Source organism: Elephas maximus, chromosome 2, assembly GCF_024166365.1.
Source record: "Elephas maximus indicus isolate mEleMax1 chromosome 2, mEleMax1 primary haplotype, whole genome shotgun sequence".
Classification (NCBI taxonomy): Eukaryota; Metazoa; Chordata; class Mammalia; order Proboscidea; family Elephantidae; genus Elephas; species Elephas maximus.
This window is the reverse complement of record NC_064820.1, coordinates 85,832,525-85,852,819: the sequence shown is the minus strand read 5'-3', so window position 1 is coordinate 85,852,819 and position 20,295 is coordinate 85,832,525. Positions and strand designations below refer to the sequence as shown.

Sequence of the window (20,295 nt, the reverse complement as noted above, 5' to 3'; positions counted from 1 at the left end):
GTCCTCTTCTGAAACTGGCCTGAATTTCTGGCAGTTCCCTGTTGATACACTGCTGCAGCTGTTTTTGAATAATCTTCAGCAAAATTTTGCTTGTGTGTGATATTAATGATATTGTTCCATAATTTCCACATTTGGTTGGATTACCTTTCTTGGGAATAGGCATAAATATGGATCTCTTCCAGTCAGCTGGCCAGGAAGCTGTCTTCTGTATTTCTTAGCATAGATGAGTGAGCATCTCCAGCACTGCATCTGTTTGTTGAAACGTCTCAATTGATATTCCATCAATTCCTGGAGCCTTGTTTTTCGCCAATGCCTTCAGAGCAGCTTGGACTTCTTCCTTCAGTACCATGGGTTCCTGGTCATATGCTACCTCTTGAAATGGTTGAACATTGACTAATTCTTTTTGGTATAATGATTCTGTGTATTCCTTCCATCTTCTTTTGATGCTTCCTGTGTCGTTTAATATTTTCTCCATGGAATCCTTCACTACTGCAATTTGAGGCTTAAATTTTTTCTTCAGTTCTTTCAGACTGAGAAACACCGAGTGTGTTCTTTCCCTTTGGTTTCCCATCTCCAGCTCTTTGCACATGTCATTATAATACTTTACTTTGTCTTCTTGAGACACCCTTTGAAATCTTCAGTTCTTTTACTTCATCAATTCTTCCTTTTGCTTTAGCTGCTCGATGCTCAAGAGCAAGTTTCAGAGTCTCCTCTGACATCCATCTTGGTCTTTTCTTTCTTTCTTGTCTTTTCAGTGACCTCTTGCTTTCTTTGTGTATGATGTCCTTGATGTCAATCCACAACTCATCTGGTCTTTGGTCACTAGTGTTCAATGCATCAAATCTATTCTTCAGATGGTCTCTGACTTCAGGTGGGATATACTCAAGGTTATATTTTCGCTCTTGTGGACTTGCTCTGATTTTCTTCAGTTTCAGCTTGAACTTGCATATGAGCAATTGATGGTCTGTTCCACAGTTGGCCCCTGGCCTTGTTGTGACTGATAATATTGAGCTTTTCCATCATCCTTCCACAAATGTAGTCAATTTGATTTCTGTGTTTTCCATCTGGCGAGGTCCACATGTCTAGTCACCGTTTATGTTGGTGAAAGAAGGTATTTGCAATGAAGAAGTCATCAGTCTTGCAAAATTCTATCATTCAATCTCTGGCATTGTTTCTATCACCAAGGCCATAATTTCCAACTACCGATCCTTCTTCTTTGTTTCCAACTTTCACATTTCAATCGCCAGTAATTATCAATGCATCTTGATTGTATGTTCGATCAATTTCAGACTGCAGCGGCTGATAAAAATCTTCTATTTCTTCATCTCTGGCCCTAGTGGTTGGTGCATAAACTTGAATAATAGTTGTATTAACTGGTCTTCCTTGTAGGCATATGGATATTATCCTATCACTGACAGCGCTGTACTTCAGGATAGATCTTGAAACATTCTTTTTGAATGTTTACTGCATTGGGTAAATCCGCTGCAAAAGACCTCTTTAAAGTATTAAAAAGCAAAGATGTCACTTTGAAGACTAAAGTGCACCTGACCCAAGCCATGGTATTTTCAATCACCTCATGTGCATGGGAAAGCTGGGCAATGAACAAGGAAGATCAAAGAAGAATTGATGCATTTGAATTATGGTGTTGGCAAAGAATACTGAATATACCATGGACTGCCAGAAGAACAAACAAATCTGTCTTGGAAGAAGCAGTCAGATGCTCCTTAGACATGAGGATGGTGAGACTTCATCTCAGGTACTGTGGACATGTTATCAGGAAGGACAAGTCCCTGGAGAAGGACACCATGCTTCATAAAGCACAAGGTTAGCAAAAAAGAAGACCCTCAAGGAGATGGATTGACACAGTGGCTGCAACAATGGACTCAAGCAAAGCAACGATTATGAAGATAATGCAGGACCAAGCAATGTTTCGTTCTGTTATACGTAGGGTCAATACGAGTAGGAACCGACTCAATGACACCTAACAACAACATAATACAAAAAAGGATAACCCAACCCCAAACAAAAAAATACAAAAAAGGATACACGATATAATTCTAAAAAATTCCCAATATTATCATTTTAGGAAAAGAGAAAATATGTAACTGAGCCAAAATCCTTTCAGTAATTTGAAGATGGTTTGTTCAATTTCATTTTGAAACATTTTAAGAAAATGTAGGTGGTGATAACTTATAAATTCTTCAAAGACTGGAAAATTTATTTACAACTAATTTAAATGTAAATAAGAACAAGAGAAAAGCTGAAGGAGAAACAAACACTAACCAAAGACTATGAAAAAGGCACCTATATTATTTCTTTAAAACCACCTTCAAGGTAGGTCTTCATTACCTAAGTATTAAAAATAAATTTAGAGAGATAAAGAAATTAGCATAAGGTCACACAGCTATTAAACAGCAAAGCCTGGATTCAAACTATGCTCTTTATATCAGCCTGCCTCACACTGCAATTTTATGGACTCCTACTGACATCTTATTTCTGTACCTACATAGAAATAAAACAAATTGATTGTTTTTTGCTTAAAATCATCTTGTAGCTCAGGCGTCCTTGTTAAGAAGATCCAAATAAAGAGACAAGAGGTGTCACACTGAATGCCTCTCAAAAAATATTTATTATAATATGGGTTTCAGAAACTTCTAGATTTAGTCTGTTCACTTCTTAAATCCAAATGTTTGAAGGGTTTACTAACCTAAAAACGGATATCGAGATTAAGCTACTGTGACAATCAATCATTTCTACATTGTCACTGTTTTTGGTTTTTTAAAAACTGCAATTTCTGCTTTACCTAGTATTATTAAAATAAGGTATTATGCAAATAACTTTTTCAGATACCTGAAACTTAACACTTTAAGTACCCAGCTTTATTTCATGTTAAATATCTGTGAATTAAAAAATATATTCAGAGTACATTTTATACTACTTTGAGTTGAGAGCACAATGAATATAATTGACTTATTTCTCATTTAATTGAAGTTCATCAAAACAAATAACATGAATGCTAATAACAGAATTAAAATCTGTGGAAAACCATAAACACAAAGGAGATGGGCCTACAGTTGCCACCTTAAAAATGCTTCCTAGGTATTTTTTGTTATTGTTGTTGTTTTATTGTGGTAAGTACATATGTGTTAGTGTGTGTATGCATACACACATATATGGAGAGAGACTCAAAATGTTAATTATTTCTAGACGGTGAGATTACTGGTGATTTAGTTTCTTTTACTTTGTTAATACATCATTTCAAAAGTTTCTATAATGTCCATATATTATTTTTATTATAAGAAAAATATATTAGAAGTTTTTATTTTAAAAATATATATATACTGGCTACAATTTTGCTAGAGATTTTGTAGTTAGAGCCCCCACTTGAGAACAGCATTGACTGTTATGCATACTATTTATTAAAGTGCCAGATGGTGTGAATATGATGTCATTTTAAAAAATGATTCACCTCAATGAACTCAACATCAGAAGACTGAATACCAGCCACATAAGTGTATTTATCTCTTACTGAGGTACCTGCTGTTGTGCATTAGTCATATTATTTTTGATCAAAATGTTGCAAGAAATTAAGGCTGTAAAAGCTCTGTGAATGGAAACCCTTCTCAAAAAACATGTCATTTCTTTTGTGTTCTAGAAGAGGGGCTCTGAATGAATATTGAATAATTTTCTCCATTGCAAATTCTTCAAAAACTGAATTATAATATCTCTATTAAAAGTGTGGTTCAACTATTTCAGAAACGGATTCTCAAATGAAAAGTAATTTTTCTTCATTAACTTCATTTAGCAGCATAATTTTTTTTTTTTTTTAATGGTAACTTTGCTGACGATCCTAATAGTTTTAGAACCAAGTGTCTTAATCTGCTTCCATGGACCCGGTAATATCTTTTGGCCAGAGATTAAATTATAGTGCTTAGATTTCATCCTCAAATTGACTGGTGGTTTAGTGATAAAGTTGTATGTTGTTATGATATAATCCTGGCTGCAATGGTTAAGCACTTGGCTGTTAACCAAAAGGTTGGAGGTTTAAAGCTACCCAGCTGCTCTGTGGGAGATCCACTCCCGTAAAGACTATTGTTGTTGTTGTTAGGTACTGCCAAATCAGTTCCGACTCATAGTGACCTTATGTACGACAGAATGAAAAATTGCCTGGTCCTGTGCCATCCACACAATCATTGTTATGCTTGAGCCCACTGCTGCAGCCACCGTATCAATCTCTCTTGTTGAAGGTCTTCTCTTTTGCTGACCCTCTACTCTAGCAAGCATGATGTCCTTCTCCCGGGACTGGTCCCTCCGGATAACATATCCAAAGTATGTAAGATGAAGTCTCGTCACCCACACTTTTAAGGAGCATTCTGGCTGTACCTCTTCCAAGACATATTTGTTCGTTTTTATGACAGTCCATGGTATATTTAATATTCTTCACCAATACCACAAATCAAACGCATCGATTCTTCTTTAGTGTTCCTTAATCATTGTCCAGCTTTTCCATGCATATGAGGTGACTGAAAATACCAAGTCTTGTGTCAGGCATGCCTTAGTCCTCAAAGTGACATCTTTGCTTTCGAATACTTTAAAGAGGTCCTTTGCAAAAAATCTGCCCAATGCAATATATCATTTGATTTCTTGACTTCTGCTTCCATGGGCGTTGATTGTGGATCCAAGTAAAATGAAATTCTTGACAACTTCAATATTTTCTCCATTTATCATGATGTTGCTTATTGATCCAGTTGTGAGGATCTTCGTTTTCTTGTGTTGAGACTACTGAAGACTGTAGTCTTTGATCTTCATGAGTAAGTGCTTCAAGTCCTCTTCACTTTCAGCAAGCAAGGTTGTGTTATCTGCATATCACAGGTTGCTAACTAGTCTTCCTCTAATCCCGTTAACGTGTTCTTCATGTAATCCACCTTCTAGGATTAATTGCTCAGAAACAGAGTGAACAAGTACAGTGAAAAGATACAACCCTGACAGACACCTTTCCTGATTTTAAACCACATGGTATTCCCTTAAGGAGCTCTGGTGATGCAATGGTTAAAGTGATCTACTACTAGCCAAAAGGTCAGTGGTTCGAAACCATCAACGGCTTTGTGGGAGAAAGATATGCAGTCTTCTTCTGTAGAGATTTACAGCCTTGGAAACCCTATGGAGTCACTATGAGGTGGAATCGACTTGATGGCAATGGGCTTGGTTTGGGTTTTGGGGTATCCCCTTGTTCTGTTTGAGCAACTACCTCTTGGTCTATGTACAGGTTCCTAACGAGGACAATTAAGTGTTCTGGAATTCCCATTCTTCACAATGTTATTCAAAATTTGTTATGATCCACACAGTTGAATGCCTTTGCATAGCCAATAAAACACAGGTAAACATCTTCCTGGTGTTCTTGGCTTAGAGCCAAGATTCATCTTACACTAGAAATGATATCCCTCATTTCACGTCTTCTGAATCCAGCTTGGATTTCTGGCAGTTTCCTGTTGACGTAAAGATTAGAGCCTAGAAAACTCTATGGGGCAGTTCTACTCTGACATATGTGGTTGCTGTGAGTCAAAATCAACTCAACAGCACGTAGCAACAACATCATCAGATCATTACCTGTGTTATCCATTTGTCAGCTTATCATTTTTCCAGGAATGGATATCTTTTGGAAATTCGGCAAGGTAAAGTAAGCGGACAATCACCAAGAGGTCAAACAAGCTTCTTTAAGAGTTGTGATGATGCTTATGGTTTATGATAAAATTTCTCCTTTAATTTGCATGTCTTATTTGTATCATTGACAGGAGGAAGGACATTGCTGCCCATAAAAAATAATTACTTATCCCTCCCTGCTTTTTTTTTTTTTTTTTTAACTGAAATGGGAACCACTGAGAGCAACGCTTCTCATTATCATGCCAGAAATTATAGAATCAGGAGGGTAAATTACCTCCAACCCCACACTACTAAAAAAAAAAAAAAAGACAAATTAGGGTGTTGGTGGCCTGGATGGGAGCTGAGAAGGACGGAATGAGAGTAAGAAAAACTGACCATTTGTTAGTGCCAAAAGTGCTTTGACACTCATATCCAGAGAGGCAAGGGCAGATATACATATAATGAATACATATCTGAATAGACATTTCTCTAAAGATACAGAAATGGCCAGTAATTACACTAATGATATATAAGTATATACAATCATTAAAAATATAAAAGTTGTATGCCTGCATGTATGTGGGTATAAGAATACACAAAATTTTATCATATTTTAATATTTTTTACATCCTTTACCTAGCAATATATCATGAGTATCACATTCTTGGGCAATGTCATTTTTAATGTTAGCTAACTCTTGTTAGATTGTTGTAGTTAGGTACTGTGGAGTCAGCCCCGACAAACAGCAATCCTATGCATAACAGAATAAAATGCTGACCGGTCCTGCCCCATCCAGCTAACTCTTAAAAAAAAAACTCTTACCAACTCTCAAATACAGCAAAGAGATGATATGATGAAAGCAGAGTACCACTGGATTAATTTGGTAGTTGGGCCCAGTTAGAAGGCTGATGCAGAAAGAATGGTAATTGCTGGAAAAAGTGGATACTTGAAGAGAAAAAGAGAATGGGCAAAAAAAAAATCAAAGACAAAAAAGAAAATCAGGAATTTAGAGATAGACAAAACGACAAAAGGGAAGAAAGAATCAAGGATAATGCCAAGGATTTTAGACTGGGAGACTAGAGCTTTCTTTTGTCTAAAAATAAGAGAGAGAGAACATAACCCAAATCTACAAAATCGTGAATGTTATGAAAAGAGTGAACGTGGAATAACCTCATCAAAACCCAAGACTCTAGAATGTGGCCCTTGAAGGTTAAAAGGAGTAATTTTGGTCCAATTTTCATGTTCTCAGTCATATTACTAAGGAAGAAGCCAGGAGAACTGAGAGACACAAGGACCCTGAACACCTTTATAATCACAAATGGAAACTGAGTTAGAAAAGGAACAGAATACAGCCAACTTCCAATTCTTGATTCAGGAGTCTGAGTCAGGATTATTTGAAAAGATTTAGGGTAAGTAAGTTGAAATCTGTTTCTGATCCTATAACTCAATACTTCCTGGACAAGAAGAGATTGGTACCTACTTACTACCTTTTGGAGCCCTGGTAGCACAGCGGTTATAAGCTCTGCTGCTTAGCAAAAGACTGGCAGTTTAAATCCACCAGCCACTCCTTGGAAATCCTATGGGGCAGTTTTACCCTGTCCTATATCGCTATGAGTTGGAATCAACTTGACAGCAACAGGTCTGGTTTTGGTTTACTACCTTTTAAAACTCCCACATAGTATCTATTTTTTTTCTTGTTTTTAATTGTTAGGTTGTTTACTTGAAATGGAACTAAAGTTTCCTGAAGACTTCACTGAATATTTACTGTTAAGTTGTTAAAGACAGAGACTAACAGTGAGATTTCTGTGTAGAATGATGCCTAGGGACTCATCTTGGGCACACAACCCACCACCAGATGGCCTGGATTGAATCTTGGCTCATTCCTTATCCTTCTCATGGACAACGTATTTCATGTTTTTGCATCTCACTTTATTCATTTGCAAATTGGGGATAATAATACTTGTCTCACAGGGCTCTTGAGAGGAATAATGAGTTCATATACATATATATAAAGTACTTGGACCAGTGGTAGGCCGGAGCAGGCTCCAACAGACTTACTGAAGTCAACCGTGTACATACATCTCTTCCCAATTCCAGTTCAGCGACATGTTAAATCAAAAACCAAATCCATTGCCAACGAATTGACTCCGACTCATGGCGACCCTACAGTAGAACTGCTCCATACGTTTCCAAGGCTGTAAACCTTTATGGAAGCAGATTGCCACATCTGTCTCCCATGGGGCGCCTGGTAGGTTTGAACTGCTGACCTTTAGGTTAAAACAGCGTTTTAACCACTGTGTCACCAAGCTCCTTAGTGACATGTTAGAAGCTGAAAATTGGCGACAGAAATCAGCAAACACTATGGTTTTCCCAGAAAGCTGGTTGTTAGCCACTTACCAGCACATCACTGACTTAGACCACAGTATGAGTTCAAAATGTTTACAATTGTTACTACTAGTGTTCATGATGTGATTATTATAGGCATTATTCAAATGATTAGTCTTCATTCCTCTAGCAGAAACCTGTCAATATGAACACATGCCTATTAACAGATCCAGAACTTGAGACATTCTTTGAGGTGACAGCAAAGCCTTTCAAAAAAAAAAAAAAACCATTTCCCATGTTATAATAACAAAAAATGTGGGAGGGCTACTCTAGATTCAAGTAGGCTAAGGAAACATAATAACCAAATACAATGCATGAAACTTGATAAGACCTCTGAGTTAAAAAATGGGGCGAAGGCATTTGAGGAAATTTATTCTTAAACTAACTTTTCTTAGGTGTGATAATGATAAAAAGATTAAGGAGTAGAATGTCCTTATCTTTAGAAGAGGTATGCTTAAGTATTTAGGGGTGAAGTATCATGATGTCTAAAACTTACTTTAAAAAGCTTCAGGAAAACAAAAGTATATGAAAGAGAGAGAACAAATGTAGAAATGCTCAATAAATCTAGGTGAGGAGTGTATGGGTATTCATTTCAACTTTCCCAAAAACTGAAAATTTTTCAAAATAAAAAGTTAGGGGAAAAATACCCAGGATATAAAAATAAGAAGAAAAAATTTAAATGGAGATAATAAAAACAAAACAACTAATCCATACTTGTCTGCATCTCAAAGAGATGTTAAGCCTCTGGATAAGAAACAAAACAAAACGCCAGGGTGAAATTTCAAGAAGTGAGTCTACTTAAACATCCTTAGCAACAAAACACTAGGATAGTAACAATAAAGCATATTTGATCTCTCACCAAAGACTAAGGTGAGCTTACATTTCACTGGATTAAAAATAAAATCAGAGAGCACATGTACTCAACTATGTTATAGCAGGTTGCAAGCAGTAATCTCTTCTTTTTGATGGAAAGATTTTCTGGTCTAATTCTCATAGCAAAAAAGTCAGATTATATTTTTCATTGTCAACTCACTCTAGAAAACCTAGCCATTCAGTGCTGCAGTCAAGGACTAGTTGCTCCCGGAGCTGATTCAGGTGTCGGTAGTTTTCTACAATAAAAGGAGAGTGAAAGCGGCTCACAGCTTTTGTGCTAGAAGAAGGGGAAAAACAGAAATAGGAAGTCAAGGTTACTAAGAAATCAGTAATGCCATCACTTTAGAAAATTATTTATTTATTATTCTCTGAAGAACCTTGAAAATAAATACCTGTAAATAGAGACCATTCTTTAATTATGGTCCAGAATTCTATTGATTCTAAAGATCTTTGCCGTAAATAAAATACTTGTAGCTCATATGACTTTGTTCAGAAAGCTTTGTAAACGCATTTCAAATAATATCCACATGGCAAAGTCAGAGTTTAGAATTTTTACTTCATAAGCAGGAAGTTTTTTTTCTTTAAATTACACTAAATGAAAATGCTTTAAAAAAAAAAAGATCAGAATATGGCAAAATAAAGTCTGACAGATGGGAGGTGGATACACTGATGAAGTTCATATTATTCTTTATATTTTATACTTGCCTTTATGATTGAAATATTTCTATTAGAAAATGAAAGATACAAAGTATTACAATGAACAGCAATGCATTAATTCAGGAGGCAATCAAAGAGGAAGAGGCTCGTCATAACCTAACCGTAGTTTCACAGTAGCCTTGGATAGGAAGAGATACCACCTGCACCTCTTCTGGGCTTCAGTATCATCTCTACTGTCTTCTTCATCAAGAAGTCATAGAGGACAATGGGGAACATGTAGGTCCCCAGCCAGAGAATTTGGGCAAAGGCTCTGACTCTGCAACACTATTACCATTTATGGGACTTGGGAAAAATAACTGACCTCTAAACATTCCTTTCCTCATCTATAAAATGGGGATAATAATAGTATTGATGCCATAGGTACTGTTGAGAGGATCAAGACAGACAGTGCTTAGACGGTACTTAGCGGAGTACCTATGTTGGGAGTTGTTTTGTGGTAGTCATTCTTACCCTTGCTGATGTCATTATTATAATGAGGTCTTAAAGAGGAAAAGGTCAGTGTTGAGTGATAGGCAGGTGATGACAGAGTGAACTTTGGCCTTTTGTTTGCACCTTCACTCCTGTAATATACCGTCACAACTGCCTTTATATGTCAAGTCACTGGATTAGGGGGTGAGCCTTTCATGTTCAAGATTCGGCTGCTTGTCAAGGTCCTGGTAGCCAAACAACAAATCAAGAATCCCAAGGAACCTTCTCCAAACCACCTTATTTGTTCATTCAGTTTTCATTACTGAATGTTAAAAAGATGTTAGCACTGATTTATATCTTGCTTGTTGCTTTTAAATTATGTCATCTAGACTTCTATGCAACCATATTTATCATAGTTTTCTCTTTTACCAAAACTCATCTGGTGAGACATTTCAGTTATTGTTCTAGATCAACTAAAATGATTTTTAGTAACTTCTCTTCACAAAGCATATTTCCATTCATCACCTGTAGTATAGAAGAACAATAAAGAATGCCTGCATACGGAGAAAAGAGTATCTCCTAAATTCAGTAACACTCAAATCTAAAGTATCTATACCTCTGGAAGCACAGGGGTAAAAAAGGATGGCATTAGAGCTAAACAAATTCATGCTAATGCCTTCAACATCTTTTGCTAGTAGCAGTGGATAATAGTTTCCTTTTTAAATTAAAATAAATTAATAATCATTCATATATCATGTCAAGATTTTCCTTCATCCTTAACGCAGAGTTCCTTAACACCTTCACCAGCTTTAGTCCTTCTTCTACATTAGGCAAATGCTAACATTCTCACCTCGAACTTATGAATAACAGTAGTCACACATATTCCACAAAGAGCATAACTCACAGGGGTGTATACTTCTCTCATACCATCTTGGGGATTAGTGTCTAACCAAGGAGAAAAGACAGAGTCTCGATGTGGTTCTCTAATTTTGTTTTTGATAACTTCACTTCATCAATTCATGATATAACTTCCGAAAAAGAAGATGCAAAAAACCATTATAACTACATGCCATGGAAAGCATTAATAGAGAAATCCAGAGCTCAGTGAGGTAGAAAATGAAATTTCAGCTTCTTAAAAGAAATGTCAGGCACAGCATTCATCAAAAAGTTCAAGCAACCAAATTAATCTTGTAATCGAAGGTTCCTCGCTTTTTTTTTTTTCATGTGCTTGAAGTGTACACTGAGCTATTAAGAATAAAACACTAATTTACAAAACAAGAAAACAAATATATGAAAATAAGAGACCCTTTTACAAACATTTTAAAATCAATGATAAAAATAGTTAAAAACAGTGATCTCTTTGGCTAAAAAATTTTGTAAGAAAATTAAAAGGGAAGAATAAACTGCTTGTAACTTCAAGAATGTGACCATTATGAGTGCAGTAGCACACAGGTATACAGACATTATTATAACTTATGTTAATAAGAAAAAAAAGTATTTTTCAACCTACCTTCCAACCTTAACCCAATCAGTTGGTATACAAGATAGAGCAGAATTCTTAACTTCAATCATAAACTAAAATAAATACAAACAGATATTTCAATGATTAACTATTTGACGTTCTCATTTTCCTTTTTTTTTTAATGTTATAATAGCTCTTAACCACTACGCCACCAGGGTTTCCTATAACAGTTCAGTAAATATAAATTTGAAACATTCAAAAAATCCCCTATTGTTCTTGGGGGAGTTTGTATGTCTATACAGCCAGATATTATTAATTTGAATTTCAATACTTGGGACACAATATGATTTATAATGAGCAAAACATTTGTAATAAGGGATGTAATTTGGAGCTTTAATGTTTATAGTGTTGTTATATGCATAATATGGATGATTTTTTTCCTTAATGACTGCTTTCATTTATTAATATCCACTTATTTAAGAATTCTATTACTCAGGTAAGGAGTCACTAAGAGGCACAAACAGCTAAGCACTCATCTACTGGCCAAAAGGTTGGTGGCTGGAACCCACTCAGAGGTGCCTTGGAAGACAGGCCTGCAGACCTGCTTCTGAAAGGTCACAGTCTTGGAAACTCTATGGAGTAGTTCTACTAGGTACACATGGGGTCACCATGAGTCAGAATTGAATCACTGACAACTAAAAACAATGATGAATCAGGTAATAAGATTAAATTTCTAAACATATACAATTTCAAATTATTCTATTAATAGATTTTACAACAGTTTGAGATTTGGTCCCTCCCCTATTCTGAATTGGAGATTGTAATAGTTTTTATCCAAGAAGGCTGAGTCCTCTGAGGCTCATAAAGAAAACATTCACTTCCCCAACTATTAAGAGAGGAAAATAATTCTTTGATGTTGAGTCGATTCTGACTCATAGCGACCCTATAGGACACAGAACTGCTCCACAGGGTTTCCAAAGAGCAGCTGGTGAATTCAAACTGTTGACTTTTTGGTTAGCAGACAAGCTCTTAACCACTGCACCATCAGGGCTCTGAGAGGAAGATTGCTCTTCCCATATGAGTGTTTTCTTTACATTTTCCTTTATATGAACCGTATATTTATAGATGCAAATTTATTCTGCAAGCAAGTCTTTCTGAAGTCAGCCAGGAAGCAAGTGAGGTCAAGTTCTTCTATCACATTTTTCACTTTAGCATTTGTTCTACATCATCTTTTCTTTATGTGCTCTCATTTCTGTATTATTACAATGAAATTCAATGTTTTATTTGAACAAATTAAAAAAAAAAATCTTGTTTTGCATAGCATGGAACCCAGAAGCTCTGTGACTGCCACTAATTTTGAGTTGGTTACAGGAACTTTTTTTTACATTTATCAACTTTATAACATTTCAGGCATTTATGATATGTATTTTTAATAGCATCACCCTGGCTCATGAGTTTGTTTTTCCATTAATAGAAGCACTGTAGCTTTTATATTAATTATAATAGGAATTAATGTTTAATTTTACACATTTTCAGCCATAACAAAAATTTGGAACCAATGATGTCCTCTTGTATATACAGGAATTCATACACTTTCAATTCACATTTGCACAAATTCAAGGAATTCATACATTAAGAGCAATGAGTCTGAAAAAGTCCCCTTTGGCTACAAAAAGTAACTGAAGAACCCAAATCCAAACCAAGCAAGCCCATTGCCGTCGAGTAGATTCAGACTCACAGCAACCCTACAGGATGGAGTAGAACTGCCGCATAGGGCTTCCACTGCTGCAAATCTTTACGGGAGCAGACTGCCACATCTTTCTCCCATGGAGTGGCTGGCGGGTTCAAACCCATGAGCTTTCAGTTAGCAGCCGAGCGCTTTAACCACTGTGCCACCATCACCCACAAAATAAATGTCATTAGTAGGAAAGTAAAACCATTTTAAAGCTTTGCTTTAAAAATTCTACCTAAATGCTATTTTAAAATATTCTATGAGATGACATATTGGCATTTTTATAAAATAACTCTGAGAAGAGCTGTGTCAAAGGCAAACAGAGGAATTCATGAACACACTGGATCACTGGATATTTAAGAAGGACATGCCCAGAACCATCAATCACTGACACAGAGCTCGCCAGTGGTTAACTGTCTAAGGGATGAAGGCAGTTTAGAGAAGATGCCAATAAAACTGCTTCCATGTGGTTGCTGGGCCCTGGGCTTGTCTGGCTGACTTACTGAACAGATCTATTCTCACACTGCAGCATGGCAGCCCTGGTTCAAATCTGTGCCTCATACACATTACAAATAGCTGCTGATTACAGTTCCTTGGAGCACCTGGGGAAGAGTTTGGACCATAACTGTTAAATTTGTAAATACCAAGGGTCTACTCTAGGGACCACAACACTCAAGTAAATCACCACATATAGGGCCAATAAAAACCAAAACACCAAACTCATTGCCGTTGAGTCAATTCCGACTCCATCCCATGTGTTAGAGAGTAGAACTGCTCCATAGGGCTTTCTTGGCTGCAGTCTTTACAAAAACAGATTGCCAGGCTTTTCTCTCACAGCATCCCTGGATGGATTCGAACTACCAATCTTAAAGATAATAGTCAAGTGCAAACTATGTAGGACAGAACATAGAGTGTCAGGGAAGCCAGTGTGGACTCCTGCTTGTTAAACCCCTGGGGATATGTCCCCAGGCAGAGGCTGGTCCTGTAAGTCCTCTTTCATCTTTCAGTGGTCCTTAGGTTTCTGGCCTGTGTTCTACTCTGAGTTATCATTAACTAGATGCTTTTTTCCCCCCAGTGGTGCAGTGGTTAAGCGCTTGGCTGGTAACCACAATGTCAGCAGTTGGAACCCACCAGCTGTTCTGTGGGAGAAAGATGTGGCAATCTGCTTCCATAAAGATTTCAGCCTTGTAAACAATACCGGGGCAGCTCTACTCTGTCCTACAGGGTGCCTATGAGTCAGGCTCAAATTGATGGCAATGGGTTTGGCTTTTTTTGGTTTACATTAACTATAGAATAGGATTTTTTCTCTCAAGCTATTCCCTTTATCACACATTCTCAGAATCAACATACAGTCCTTCTGTTTAAGGAGTGTATTGCTAATGAAAAGAAAGCAAAGTGAAATTGGAAGTTAGCATATATTTACAAAAATCTTGGAAAGTTCTCACAACAGTGTTCCCTGTTCTGTAGTTCCTGACTTTGTCTCATAGGCACTGATGTGAGAAGTTTGCCTTGATTTGCTCCAGCAATTTCCCATATTCTTCTCTTGGGACCCAATTCTGTCTTGTTACATGTCAGATACTGTTAGTCAAACTACAGCCTGTGGTATCTTTAAGTTGGCAACCTTGCTGGGTTTGCTTAAATTCCTGACTCATTCCAGAGACTGATTTCTGCAGCACCACATTTAATACATTCCTACTCCCTTCTCCTTTTCTCTCTCTCTTAAGAATTTTCAAATATTTTTTATTTAGAAGATTTAACAGAAAACGCTCTCCACATTTTAAACATACGAAACAGATACTTGAATTTGCTCCATGCTGTGAATACATTTTCTTCTAAAGAATTTTCCCCCAACTTTTCTTTGCTTTTTCTAAGAATAATAAAATTTATTAATACTGCCCCAAATTTAAAGTTTCTCCATCCATTCCATATTTGATTCCAGGTTAGGAGACTGTCCACAGAAGCAGTGTCCTACAAAAAAAAACTGGGCAAGTTTCTGCTTTCATTCATTTCTTATAAACCAATACTGTGAGAGTCAAAAACAATAAGGTAGCATATATTTACTTACTATTTATTCTAATGAGAATATTAAAAACTGGGAACAGGTGAAAAATGAATGTTGTAAAAACACTGGTCGACAGTCTGGCACATTAAATTCGTCCATTTTTAGTAATAACAGTAAGATTCATGGCCCATGTTGGGCTGCTATAATCATCTTTTTAAAAATCATATTGCAAAAGTCATACACACAGAAATAAAATTTCAGACAAAAGAGAATGGTATAAAATAAGAAGCAAAATAGTTTTCCTCCCTGCTTCCCTCACTTCTCAGAGGTAATCATATTTGATGGCTTCTGTTCTTAGTCTTTTAAGTATCTCTAAATAATTTTTGGACATCTTTATTACAATTTTTTAAACAGATAAAATTTTATTATAACAATGCTGAGTACTGAGGATTCACTTAGTCTTTGAATGAACAGAATCAATAATTCTCAGAACACTTCATTAAAGTAATTCTAACTTTCTAGAGCCACGGAGGCTGGATGAACCCCTGAAACTACTGCTCTGAGATGATCTTTATACCTGACACCAAAAATACCCCCTGAAGTCTTCTTAGAACCAAATAATAATTTAGCTTAACTAGTGAAAAAAAGTCTGCCTTGAGCATTATACTCTCATAAGATCTATCTCTATCTGGAAAAAGCGGTCAACAGCAACCCAAAAGATCAGATAGGAACCTTAGGAGGCAGTTGAGTTTATGCTAATGGGGGAGGAACAACTCAGAAAAGGAGGGTGAAAATGGATGTACAAGTCAAAGAATGTAATCACTGTCACTGAATTGTACATGTAGAAACTGTTAAATTGATGTATGTTCTCTGTGTATATTCTTAATAACAACAAAATAAATTAAAAAAAGAAAAAAAAAGTAACTCTGTATTAGAGTCCTTGACAGAGCAGGAGAAAAGTGATGCAGTACTCAAATTCAGGTAAAAAGGCCAGACTTAACGGTCTGACTGAGACTAGGGGGACCCCAGAAGACATGGCCCCCAGGTTCTCTATTAATCTAGAATGGAGACCATTCCTGAAGCCAACTCTTCAGACCAAGATTAGACTGGACTAAAAAACCTAAAATAATACCTATGAGGAGTGTGTTTGTTAGTTCAAGTAGATACATGAGACGAAATGGGCAGCTCCTGTCCAGAGGCAGGATGGGAAAGCAGAAAGGGATAGGAGCTGGTTAAACAGACAAGGGAATCCCAGGGTGGAAAGGGGGAGTATGCTGTCACATTGTGGGGATTGCAACTAGGGTCACATAACAATGTGTGTATAAATTTTGGTATGAGAAACTAACTTCAGCTGTAAACTTTTACCTAAAGCACAATAAAAAAAAAAGGTAACTGTAGTAATATGCTATTAAAAGTCAAGAAAAGGTTGCTAAAAACCAGTAAGAATCTATTCTACTCTTAATATCTAAGAATCATCTTGCTTCCAACTCATCCTCTTAACCTAGGAAGGATAAGAGGAAGAGTAACATGATTTCTCTTCCTCCCTAATTATCTGTGACCCGATTACTCAATCTCCACGCTCTGCTTTTTCTCAAACACAAATATCACACTGATAATAAGTAACCAATCTACTGTCTCTTATGAATTCCAGGTCATTTTCTGTCATTTTTACTTTAAAATTGCTAATTTAATACAGGACTGTGTTATGAGATTTAAGCCTTATCTTAACTTGAATAGTACAGGATCTAAAGTACCGAGCCCACACCTCCATGGTCACCCAGCATGTAAGTGGCAGAACTGGCATTTTTACACTTAGCTTTTCCCGCTGTAAAACCAAATAGCAACGTTTCTACTACATATATTTTACTACATAGAAACCCCGATGGTGTAGTGGTTAAGTGCTATGGCTGTTAACCAAGAGGCTGGCAGTTCGAATCCCACAGGCATTCCTTGGAAACTCTATGGGGCAGTTCTACTCTGTCCTATATGGTCACTGTAAGTTGGAATTGACTCCACAGCAGTGGTTTGGTTTGTTGTTTTTTTTTTTTTTTAATCTTTTACTATTGTTGTAAAAGCACTTTTGATCATCTGATGGCCAAAAAATAGCCAGAATAGTGACCATATGGTCACCTTTTGCTTTGCAAGCTCATGACTGGATGGTGAAACTAAGAGATAACATTAAATATTTGATGTTTGCCCGTTCAGAAAATAAACAAATGTAAATATTGCCAAATCATTTTTCTTTTGTGTACAGTTGCCTGTGTATAACATCTTAATAAGTTTAGCCCTGAAGGCCGGCTAACATTAACAATAATTAAATTTATTCAGTGGCATAAGATTAATAAACACTTTTAATAAAGACTGCCATTTACTATAGAATTTCTTATCTCAAATAACCATATAAACAACAACCTTTTGGGTAAATGTAAAAAGTCAACATTGATACTAAAATTATAATTTGGAATTAAGCTTTTCTCAATTAGAAAAATAGCTATTTCTTAAAAATGTGAGTAAAATGTTCATCCTAAAGAAATTATTCACCAAGGCCCTAATTTACTATTTTAATAAAGTAGAATTTCTCAAATTCCTTCAGTTGAGTTCTGTGTATTTTATTTAAGATGTTGAGGTAGCATGTCAAAAGACTCAGAATAGAACCAAAAGGTATAGCCAGATATAAATCACATATGAACAGAATACTTCTTTTTCTCGTCCTCATACAGATAGTATCACTCAGATATTAATATCAAAATTTAAACAAAAGTACACATTCTAAGCAGCACCCTAATCTTATGAAATAGTCATTAAATGTAAGCTTTCACTATAGGTGTTTTGTTTTTAACAGCTCTACACCTGACCTCAGTAGTTCACGTGTAGTGCAAACAGCTAAAGCACCTGGCTGCCGGCCAAAACACTGGAGGTTCGAGTCTACCCAGAGGCACCTCAGAAGAAAGGCCTATAATCTACATCCAAAAAATCAGCCATTGAAAACCCTATGGAGCACACTTCTACTCTGACACACAGGGAGGGTACCCATGAGTCTGATTCAACTTGACAGCAACTGGTTAACATCTGACTTCAAAAGGAAGATCAGCCATTTAATCACTGTGTGATTGTAGTGAAGTGAGTTCTTTTACATGGCCTTGTGCCTTAGTTCTTTGGAAAAACAACCAGAGATTTTTCCACTAAACCTTGAGAAGTTATCTTTGCCCTAGTTTTCTACCCTAGAGGATTTGTTACTTTTGTTCAGGTTGACTGACATTTCCTGGATAAGCTGTAAACAACTTGGTTTGATACTTTTTGTCTGGTCCTGGGCTGCAGCCTGCCCTGTGACTGGCATGCACCTTGCGGGGACTGGTCAATAGACTAAGCAAATGAGGTGAGTTGTAGCCCAGCCACACCTACTATGCAAATGAAGCCTCAGTGGCCAACCAAGAGGGTCAGTTCGTGGTCCTGGTGGGAGGGCCATGCCTTGAAATTTATAAGGAGTTTGTGTACATACACAGCCAACCACACAGAGGTTTGTCAGACAGAAAAAGCCAAGAAGAGAACCAGAAGGACGAAAGCAGAAAGAAGAAGCAGAGAGAGCGATAAGGCAAGGAACCTCCTACACGAACTGTTAACACTGGTCAAGAGCTGTAACGCTGAAGACAGTGAGAAGCCTGGAAAGGGCACAGCACTAGGGCCAGCACAATAGGCCCAGAAGGGGTCCAGTGGCAGAGCTGGTAGCCACAGGTGTCAGAACTGGTAAGAAGGTTGGAGGGTGGAGGTATATCCAACCTCTATCTCATAGGGATCTGCCTTGGGCTAACCTTGATTAGCTTTATCCTCCCTGAAGTCAGATAGGTTTTGACATTACTATTAACTACCACTCTTACCATCATTTTACAGTGATATAATCAACTTAAGGTGGTTGCTTTTTATATCATTTCATCATCTGCAAGGCCAAGGATCAAAAACTAACTTCTCTCTCTTAGATTTAGAGTAAATGAATTCTATAAGTTATTATTCACCATAGTCAAGGTTTTCTATAATACAATTTCAATAACCGAAAAACCAAACCCAGTGCCGTTGAGTCGATTCCAATTCATAGCGACCCTACAGGACAGAGTAGAACTGCCCCATAGAGTTTCCGAGGAGCACCTGGCAGATCTGAACTGCCGACCCTTTGGTTAGCAGCTGCAGCACTTAACCACTAGGCCACCAGGGTTTCCAATAAAAAAAAAAAATTTTTTTTTTTCTCTCCAATAGATAACACTAAAACACGTGATGTTGCTGCATGATTTTACCAAGACAGTAACGTAGATTACAAAACATACACTGTTATCAAAATAATTCTTCACAAACGAAGGTATTACAACATATTTCCAAGGAATGAAAACAGAAAATTTTAAAAATGATATTCTCATATTTTTATTTACATTTAAAATTGCTTTTCTATTTGAGGAAAACTAAGGCAAGGCAAAAACTTATCTGACATTACCTCCTGTCCTGATACTGTCACATATTGTGCAGAAGGATTTTTTAGTATTCTTCGTATTTCTTGCAGATGTATTTGGATTTTGTTAGTAATTTCCTGAATTTCGTCCTTCCTCTTTTTTATTAAAGGGAAATTAGAAAGGTCTTTGAATAATTCAGTTTTATCTCCAGTTCTAAAAAATGAAAAAAAATGCAAATACATGTATTGAAGCATATTAATTAGGCAAGTTACCAATTACTTTCTGTAGCAGGATGAAAGAGCTGGAAGTCAGAAAAGTGGGGTTCGGGTTCCAGTTCTTCCACTACCTACGGGTAAATCTCCTATCTACTCTGAGGATAGACAACGTGGCGCTACTGTCATTCTTATCTTGCAAGTTCAGTGACTGCCATGGTGAAACCAAGAGATATAAATAAGCACTTGTTGTTTGCTGATTTAGAGGACAAACACAAATGTAAATACTGTGAAAAGATTTTTCTTTTATATAAAGCTGTTTATGGGATGAAATATGAAATGACTGCCTCTCAACGGATAACTCTGCTTCTGCATATTCTAAATATAAGGCATCCATCCCCAGATAGTTAGCAAATGAGGATAAGACG

At 36.7% G+C, this 20,295-nt stretch overlaps 1 protein-coding gene across 3 annotated transcripts in view; it reads right to left on the bottom strand.

Moving 5' to 3' along the window:
• MSH3 (mutS homolog 3) overlaps window positions 1-20,295 on the bottom strand; it is a 217,899-nt gene that overhangs the window by 66,879 nt on the left and 130,725 nt on the right. For all 3 annotated transcript variants that reach the window (XR_007514976.1, XM_049866717.1, XM_049866709.1), the window contains exons 15-17: window positions 19,700-19,868; window positions 11,534-11,598; window positions 9,059-9,175 (exon numbers count right to left, since the gene is read on the bottom strand). Coding sequence is in view for 2 of the 3 variants with exons in the window: in XM_049866717.1 (XP_049722674.1) it covers window positions 9,059-9,175; window positions 11,534-11,598; window positions 19,700-19,868 (351 nt within the window). In the remaining variant the exon portion in view is untranslated. The remainder of the gene's footprint in view (window positions 1-9,058; window positions 9,176-11,533; window positions 11,599-19,699; window positions 19,869-20,295) is intronic.